General features: G+C 48.8%; 1 protein-coding gene across 1 annotated transcript; it reads right to left on the reverse strand.

Annotated features, from left to right (window-relative positions):
* Window positions 1–8,650: 8,650 nt before the first annotated feature.
* LOC311307297 (TGF-beta-activated kinase 1 and MAP3K7-binding protein 1-like) lies at window positions 8,651–9,214 on the reverse strand (the record flags this gene model as incomplete). The annotated part of the gene is made up of 3 exons (XM_084436092.1): window positions 8,651–8,656; window positions 8,770–8,923; window positions 9,084–9,214. Coding segments are annotated over 3 exons (291 nt in total), but the record flags the coding sequence as incomplete, so codon positions are not given.
* Between the last annotated feature and the right edge of the window lie 1,041 nt (window positions 9,215–10,255).

The following is a 10,255-nucleotide window of genomic DNA, read 5'->3' on the forward strand; positions in this document are numbered from 1 at the left end:
GGGAGGTGGTGTAAGTGATGACTAGTGCGAGGAAGTAGCATCTTCAACTCTGCTATTAGGACGGAGGTGGGCTGAAACATTGTAGCTAAATCTGTCGGTGGAAAAAATTTTTTTTTTAGCAAATGTCTTAGTTATATCAAGATTAAGCTAACTATTGGCACCGGTGTGCTTATTGGTGTCATATTTAATAAGTTTGAGTAATTTCACGATCGAGCTAGCTAACCACCTTTAGCTCAATGGTCTCAGTTGCTGGTTAGCGAGGGGAGTCCCAGCCCAGCTGATAACCCTCCGTTGCGGGCATTGGCGATTTTATAGGGGGGGCAGGGGGGGCAAGTGTCCCCCCTGATTGGACAGCCCAACTCTGCTCAGATTCTTAAAAAAAAAAAAAAAAAAAAATTTTTTTTTTTTTTACTTTATTAACACAATTATTAAATACATAATTGTGGTTTGTACCAGTTTGTGTTAGATCATCATTCATTTCAAAAGTGTATTTATTACTTAAACTAGGCTACCTTTAAAAATATATTCATAATCCACTAATGGCACAACTCGTCCGTCGAAAAAAAAAAAAGATCTGACTGTACTGCTCAGTGCTCAACAAGCTACAACTAGCCAACCTGCTCATAATGGCAAAAAGAGCTATAAAAACAATTTACCACTTCTTCATAAAATAAAATAAAATCTGGCAATGCTAATGAAGAAGCTACCATTCGAAATGACAGCGCAGCAGGTGCAATCGAATGCAGAAGTGCTCCAGAGGCTATCGGAGCTAGCACTAGCACTAGCACTAGCACTAGCACTAGCACTAGCACTAGCACTAGCACTAGCACTAGCACTAGCAACATCACCATCGGCGAGGAAGCTAGCACCAGCAGGCCGTTGCAGTTTGATGTTGTGATGTTGGGTATGGCCTAGTGCTCGGTCATAAAGTCATATTGACATGCTCGTGGTGTCTAGATGAAGTTTGATGCGTTGAACATATTGAATAGTCATACGGATTTCTTATTAGCATACTGTTCACAACTGGTATTCTTTGTAAATAGATGGGACGAGACGGCAGAACTGTTTTGTTTTTTTTCTCACGTCAAAATGTTGCCCCCCCTACTCTCAGAGGGTAAAATCGCCTATGGTTGCGGGTTGGGGGGAAGCAACGGTCGGCTGGGATCCTGCCTCTCATAGTTAACCAGCAACTGGTCAGTGGGCGGTACCAGGCAGCCTACAGTATGTCTGAATCAAAGAAGGTTATCAAACAAGCTTGGGAACTAGCTGGCTAGGATCATTTAAGCATAACAATCCAACGGCTCCAACTCCCCCACAAGAACCCCTCCACTGCACAAGCACCAACCCCAATAATAATAATAATAATAAGCACAAGCTACCGAGTGCAACGTTAGCCTTGCTAACGGAGATAATGAATTTGGAGGAGAGTGTTGCAGCTGGTGCTAAACGAGGCAAAGGAAGAATATTTTGTGGACTATTATCACATCCATTTCACAGTTGGGATTATACAGAAAGGTGAGGATCGAGCCTGTGTTGGATGACCAACTCAAATGCCTGGCTAGCTCAATATTGTTGTAAGTTTAACATGAATCGCATATGCGAGCCGGAGCCCGTCGCTTTCACTGGATGACTCGTGAAGCATGCTACATTTCTCTTGCATACTAAACATGTTTTCGTGGAGTAGTACAGGTATGTACTAAATCGCATGTAGTAGGCGAGTTGCAGTATGTACTTTATAGTATGTAATATGGACATTCGGACACGGCCCAAGCTCCTTGGTAAGGGCTGGGTAAGGGCGATCAACCTCCTTGTTTACATTTTTACTTGCTTACCGATTGGCTATTTGGATCCTGCCGTCACAGTCATACGTCATCTTGACTGCAGGTGCAGATCGAGGGTTCGCGGTACATCACAGCCAGATTGCAATTATGATGTCATAAATACAACATGTTCTATGTTCTTCTGGCCTGTAAATATTTTACTATCTTACTATTACTACTGTCATGCAGCATGTATCAGGCTAGGAAATCCAGGAAGTGTTTCCTCTAGTGGATTACATCAGGTCACATCAGAAGTCCATTAGCACCTTGGACAAAATCCAATTGCATCTTCTGTCAAAAGTGATTTTTAACTTTATTTATTCATTTTTGTTTTACAGTCAATTGAGATTCATCCAGAAGCTTGGGTGGTACTGTTCTCTGTTCTCAACCTGCCAGTCTCTCTTCTACTGTTGTGTCATTACAACTGCTTCTATTTTCCCATCAGAACCACCCTAGAGATGCTGATCTGTTCTCTCTCTCCCTCTCTCTCTCTCTTCCTCTCCCTCTCTCTCTCACTCTGTCTCTTTCTCTGTCTCTCTCTGTCTCTATCTCTATCTCTGTCTCTATCTCTCTCTACTTCTCCCTCTCTCACTCTCTTTCTTTCACTCTCTCTCTCTCTCTCTCTCACTCACTCTCTCTCTCTCTCTCACTCTCTCTCTCTTTCACTCTCTCACTCTCTCTCTCTCTCTCATTCTCTCTCTTTCACTCTCTCTCTTTCTCTCTCTCTCTCTCTCTCTCCCCAGAGTGTAGCTGAGTTGCACGAGTGCTCAGCAGAGGGGATCATGGAGTGGGTTGTCATGGTGACCATGGCCCTCTACCAGATCCTCCGTCTCCACCCGGACCAAGTTGGCCGCCGGCCGGCCGCCGACGTCGCACCGCGCCCGCCGCCGTCTCGGGACGGGCACACGGGTCCGAGCGAGGAGGCGCGTTTCAGTCCAGCAGGCTCTCCCCAGGACCGCGCCTCTCTCCCGGGCTCGGACCCCCCACCCCGCTCCCCCAGCGCGGCTCTGAGGGTCACCTCCCAGAACTCGGAGGAGGCTGAGCTCACGGCCACGGCGTCCGTAGCCGTGAGAGAGATCCTGCGGAGGGTGAAGGGGAGGATGGAGAGAGAAGAGGAAGAGGAGGCGCCTGAGGAGGAGGAGGTGGCGCTCTTCCGCCCCGGCGCCTTCCTGCACGACCCCCGTCTTGTCGCGCTCGCCGAGGAGCTGCTCCGGAACGCCTGGCGGGACGCCCGGGAGAAGGCGCGGCGTATTGGTGGCGCCGTCACCTCCTCCTCCTCAGACGGCTCGGGGGCCAGTGGCGGCGTGCCGGAGGACGCCTGGATGATGGGCCACATCGGGTCGGCGGTCCGCGCCATGGAGGACGCGTCGGCCGCCCCGGAGACCCTGGCGGTGGGTCCGACCGGCCGGAACACCTCCTCCTCCGGCCCCATCAGCAGCGCAACCCTGGAGGAGGAGGAGGAGGAGGAGAGCCTCTCGGACGCCCTGGCCCGCCACGCCCTGTTCCAGAGACCCGGCCTGGTCTCCGCGGAGGAGAAGCTGGAGCTGGTCAGGCTGGTGGGGGGCCTCCTCCGGGAGACGACAGAGCCCGCCGAGGGAGCCCCTCCCCCGGCCCGACCCCGGAGCCCCAGCGCCAGGAGTCAAACCGGCAGCCCTGCTGGAGAGGGGGAGCAGGAGAACCACGCCACACCCCTCCCCGCCTACGGACCCGACCTCGCCCTGCACAAAATGTTCGATGCCATCGCGAGGGAGCGCCCCGATCACGATGGCGACGACGACGATGGCGAAGAGTCCCCCGGCCTCCACTTCTCCAAGGAGCTGATCCGCCGGGTCCACCGGCAGCTCCTGAAACCCCCGCGCTCGGGGCGCTGGCCGCCGGACGCCCACCACTGCCGCTCCCAGCCCACCCTGCGGAGCCCCGAGACCGAGCGGCGTCTGGAAGAACAGATCTTCAGGCCGCTGCTCTACCGCTTCATCCGACGGGCCGTGGGGAAGCTGGTGGCGGACTTCCTGGGCGTGGCGGCCGCCACCGACACCCGTCCGCACGACGGCGGCCGGAGGGGCCGGGACTCCTCCGGCGAGGCGTCGTGGGGCAGCAGCGACAGCAGTGGTGACCGGAGGGGCGAGCTGGACGCCACATGCGAGGTGCTGACCGCCCGGGCGCTGGCCAAACTCCAGGACACCTGCGATGACCCCAATAAAGCCAGAGTCATCGTCGACAAAGGTACAGACGTCTCTCTTATTGCATGATATTACACACGGCCTGATGTTATCATGTTATTACACACAGTCGAATGTTATCATGTTATTACACACAGTCTGTTATCATGTTATTACACACAGTCTGTTATCATGTTATTACACACAGCCTGATGTTATCATGTTATTACACACAGTCTGTTATCATGTTATTACACACGGTCTAATGTTATCATGTTATTACACACAGTCTAATGTTATCATGATATTACACACAGTCTAATGTTATGTTATTATACACGGTCTAATGTTATCATGATATTACAGGCAGTCTAGTGTTTTCATGTTACTGTAGACCAGAGTCATTCTCACCTTAATAATAGTTTTACCTGAGCATGTTTTAAAACGTTATGATAGTTATGAGTGTTATTACTGTGTAACAGTAGCATATTTTTCAACACAGCTATGAGTGTTACTACTGGCAACACGGAGAAGAACAGGAGTAGCAGGAGGAGGAGCAGGAGGAGGAGGAGCTGTGAGCAGTCTGGAGAGATAGACTCCTCCTTCTACCAGACCCCCACCTCCCCCTCCTCTTCCTGGAGCCTCCCAAACACCGCCTCGTTGGTAAGGAGACAACACACACACACGTGCACATACACATACACACACACACACACACACACACGTGTACATACACACACACACATGCCGTGTTTAGAATTGACCTGAGTAGTAGTAGGATTAATACATTAGATAGTAGATAGATAGCTCCAGATATAATATAAATGTATTGACATCCACATAATGAATACATACAGTAATAATGAGTTTTTATTAGACGTCTAACTCTACAGTATATATATGCTTGTCTTCTTTTCTCTGATTCCCAGATCAGTGGTCAGAAAGCTGAAGCTGTCCCCCAGGATGGACAGAAGACATCTAGAGAGGACAAGAAGAAAAAGGCCGGCAAGAAACACAAAAAGAGCAGCGTTACTCCCCTGTCCTGCGATGGTAAGACCCCTACATGTTTCAGTCCAGCAGGCTCTCCCCAGGACCGCGCCTCTCCCCCGGGCTCGGACCCCCCACCCCGCTCCCCCAGCGCGGCTCTGGAGGAGGAGGAGGAGCAGGAGAACCACGCCACACCCCTCCCCGCCTACGGACCCGACCTCGCCCTGCGGAGCCCCGAGACCGAGCGGCGTCTGGAAGGACAGATCTTCACGGCGCTGCTCTACTGCTTCATCCAACGGGCCGTGGGGAAGCTGGTGGCGGACTTCCTGGGCGTGGCCGCCGCCGCCAACACCCGTCCGCACGACGGCGGCCGGAGGGGCCGGGACTCCTCCGGCGAGGCGTCGTGGGGCAGCAGGGACAGCAGCGGTGACCGGAGGGGCGAGCTGGACGCCACATGCGAGGTGCTGACCGCCCGGGCGCTGGCCAAACTCCAGGACACCTGCGATGACCCCAATGAAGCCAGAGTCATCGTCGACAAAGGTACAGACGTCTCTCTTATTGCATGATATTACACACAGTCGAATGTTATCATGTTATTACACATGGTCTGATGTTATCATGTTATTACACACAGTCTGATGTTATCGTGTTATTACACACGGCCTGATGTTATCATGTTATTACACACAGCCTGATGTTATCATGTACACACGGCCTGATGTTATCATGTTATTACACACGGCCTGATGTTATCATGTTATTACACACGGCCTGATGTTATCATGTTATTACACATGGTCTGATGTTATCATGTTATTACACATGGTCTGATGTTATCATGTTATTACACACGGCCTGATGTTATCATGTTATTACACATGGCCTGATGTTATCATGTTATTACACACAGCCTGATGTTATCATGTTATTACACATGGTCTGATGTTATCATGTTATTACACATGGTCTAATGCAGGGTCCAACAGTACGTTTTTTCTTCACTTTCCTGGTCGGACAAGTGGATCGGAACGTTGCCCAAAGTCAAATTTTACTTGCCCCTATAAAAACGAACCAGTTTTATCCAGCCTGCTCTCAAACTTTCAGCAAACTGTGCATAGTTGGAGTTTAGCCCACATCCTCTAATGCACCCAAGTGACCCAACTAAACTCCTCTGTCCAAGACAATTGAAACGCTCGCACTTGAGCTCATAGATCTTGTCTTTACCCAGCACCATTTGAAAGACGTCAGACTGACAGCCATGTGTCACAGTACTAGCCTTGTGTCACCCTACTAGCCTTGTGCCACCCTACTAACCTTGTGTCACCCTACTAGCCTTGTGTCACCCTACTAGCCATGTGTCACCCTACTAGCCATGTGTCACACTATTAGCCATGTGTCACCCTACTAGCCATGTGTCACCCTACTAGCCATGTCACCCTACTAGCCATGTGTCACCCTACTAGCCTTGTGTCACCCTACTAGCCTTGTGTCACACTACTAGCCATGTGTCATACTTCTAGCCATGTGTCACCCTACTAGCCATGTGTCACTCTACTAGCCTACTGAGTTCTTCATTGGCCAACGGCGAGTGCCAGGGGAGGGGTCTATGCTATGTGCCAGAGAGAACATTCGCTATGATACGACGATGATCGATGACGATAATAAAAATTGGGTGGGGGGGGTAAAATTGGTAAAAAAAAGTACATTTATTGTTACTACTCTCCCGAGGCAAGTGAGTTGCTTGATTTACTAGCCTGACGTGGCGTTTTACTTGCCCTGGGCAGTCGGGCAATCCTTATTGTTGGACCCTGTCTAATATGATCATGTAATTACACACAGTCTAATGTTATCATGATATTACACACAGTCTAATGTTATCATGATATTACACACAGTCTAATGTTATCATTATATTACACAGTCTAATATGATCATGTTATTACACACGGTCTAATGTTATCATAATATTACACACAGTCTAATATGATCATGTTATTTCACACAGTCTAATGTTATGTTATTACACAGTCTAATGTTATCATGTTATTACACACAGTCTAGTGTTAGGTTATTACACACGGTCTAATGTTATCATGTTATTACACACAGTTACATGTTATCATGATATTACACAGTCTAATGTTATGTTATTATACACAGTCTAATGTTATCATGATATTACAGGCAGTCTAGTGTTTTCATGTTACTGTAGACCAGAGTCATTCTAACCTTAATAATAGTTTTACCTGAGCATGTTTTAAAACGTGATGATAGTTATGAGTGTTATTACTGTGTAACAGTAGCATATTTTTCAACACAGCTATGAGTGTTACTACTGGCAACATGGAGAAGAACAGGAGGAGGAGGAGCTGTGAGCAGTCTGGAGAGATAGACTCCTCCTCCTTCTCCTCCTCCTACCAGACCCCCACCTCCCTCACCTCTTCCTGGAGCCTCCCAAACACCCCCTCGTTGGTAAGGAGACAACACACACACACACACACACGTGCACATACACACACACACACACACACGTGCACATACACACACACACACACACGTGCACATACACACACACACACACACACACACACACACACATGCACATACACACACACGCACATGCACATACACACAGACACACACACACATGCCGTGTTTAGAATTGACCTGAGTAGTAGTAGGATTAATACATTAGATAGTAGATAGATAGCTCCAGATATAATATGAATGTATTGACATCCACATAATGAATACATACAGTAATAATGAGTTTTTATTAGACGTTAACTCTACAGTATTTATATGCTTGTCTTCTTTTCTCTGATTCCCAGATCAGTGGTCAGGAAGCTGAAGCTGTCCCCCAGGATGGACAGAAGACATCTAGAGAGGACAAGAAGAAAAAGACCAGCAAGAAACCCAAAAAGAGCAGCGTTACTCCCCTGTCCTGCTATGGTAAGACCCCTACATGTCTGTTCTCCAAACTCCTCTTCCACTATAACTCTCACACACACACACACATACACATGCGCACACACACACACACACACACAGACACATGCGCACACACACACACACACGCACACACACACACACACACACATAAAAGCTCTGTTTTCATGAGACTTGCTGTGATGTCATATCCTGTTGTGCATGATGGTGTGTTTCCTGTCCTGGTCCAGAGCCTGCTGAGTCCTCCAGCAGCAGAGAGGAGGAGGAGGAGGAGGAGAAGAAGAGGAGGTCCAGCAGAGGCTGGTTCCAAAGGGCCTCCTCCGCGCTCTCCAGGGCTTTCTGCTTCAGCTATTGCAGGAAGAAGACTGGCCAGCAGAGGGCGACTCCTGCTCACTGACTGAACTACAACAACAACACAGCAGCTTCTCTGAGGGCTGGACCGCTGCATAACATCACCCTCAATATCACTACACATAAAACATCACCCTCAATATCACTACACATAAAACATCATCCCTACGTTCTATTACGGTCCGTTCATCAGTTCACAGCTTCAATGAAAACTTCAATAAAATCTTTAGCATTTAAACAATATGCTGCAACTCTCTTCTATTCTTCAGATGTCAGAATGTGCAGGTGTGGTGTAGCGTGTGCTCATCTGGTCCTTCTGTTCAAGCCTCTACTGACCAGCGTTGAGTCAGACTCATATTTATTCACGTTGCGTCTTGCTGGTTTCTACTGCTATTCAGAACACGGCGGTTTTTTAACGGCGTAAATGAACCAACGCACACCCCCCATCGGCCCACCCACGCACACACACGCGCGCGCACACACACACACACACACACACACACCTGTGTGAGGATCCTGCGGACGTCGGCGTCAGTGTGGCTGGAGTTGAGCTGTCCCAGCAGCAGCTCTGCCGTCAGACACTGGGACACGTAGTTGGCCACCCTGCTGCCATCGTACCCGTTAAACACCCCGTACAGGAAGCAGCCATCCTCGCCTCTGGTCGGACACGGACACACACACACACACACAGGATGTGTTAATACTTTCAACATCCGCCCAGTCCTAATTGCAGTGAACTGTCATCACTGTCACACTATACTGACATTGCAACCATGTTCTCTAATCTGCCGAGGGTCGTTTCTGGGTGAACTAGCACCTGAATCGGAGGTGCCCGTCTTCATTGGGGTGGCTCTGGGTGTCCTTGCCGTCCGGGCCGTAAACACAGTTGGGCGCAGATCCGACACCGCACATCTGACACAGCGGCAGGTCGTCCGTCCAGCTCTGATGTTGGCCGACCCCGGAAGAGAGAGGTCAGCGGAGATAGCAACACGACTTTAATACTGACATAAGACAGATGTAAAAACAAACCGTATATAGCTATACGTGATTGCCATTACACACAAAGGCGCATCTGATGTCCAGCCACTGCATTATAATTGACATCCAATTCGATCCTATTCGGGGTATTTAGGTAGCATTGCTACCGTAGCTAGCCATGAGTCTCAAATCAAATGTAACACAATGGACGTGATGAAACAAGATAGCACTATGGTGGCTTAAAAGTTTTGCTTCGACAAGAAATGCATGCCATGGTTTGCTATAGCAACAGCCTGACATATTTATATATTTAGCCAACTGCTAGCTAGTCGTCTAACGTTAGCTAGCACTAGGTTAAGTTGGCTAGAGCGATTGCAAACACACAAACCAGGCCCCTTTGTACGGATAACTAGACAGACTGACCCGCATACGATATGCAAACCTTGCCAGAGATCAGTGTGCATGTTTTCAAAAGGAGAAACCCTTAATTATCTTACGCTTTGCATCCATGGAGGTATAATATAACTGGAGACGGCATTGAAAATGGCTGCCTATTCATTTCAATGAAAGTTGCTCACAGGCGCATGAAGCCATTTGACGTAGTGGCCAAAGCTCGGTATTGCAGGTCACGTGACGGCATGCGGTCCAAGACCCTTATTTCCCATAGTTTGTGGATTATGATAGATAGGGCTAGAAAAGGAAAACAAAATTTTTCTGGGTATCATTCAGCATCAGAGACCAATCTAATCAATATAAACTTTTAATTCAATGGTTTTTTTTTGTTTTTGAAGCCACCAATACCTGTATCGAGACATTTGAAACATGTGCTGTGCACGAGCCTCGGGGACGCTGGTCGCGCGTTCGTGAGTCCTGCGAACTCGGCGGAAAACACGTCACCATAGGAAGACCCGCCCTACTCTGCCTCTGATTGAATAGTTTTCAGTAAGTCATGCAATGACGTCGGCTAACATTTGCTATGCTTTTAGCAATGAAGCTGCTATGATCATGCTA

The sequence above is a fragment of the Borostomias antarcticus genome (assembly GCF_949987555.1).
Source record: "Borostomias antarcticus genome assembly, chromosome: 3".
In the NCBI taxonomy this organism is placed as follows: domain Eukaryota; kingdom Metazoa; phylum Chordata; class Actinopteri; order Stomiiformes; family Stomiidae; genus Borostomias; species Borostomias antarcticus.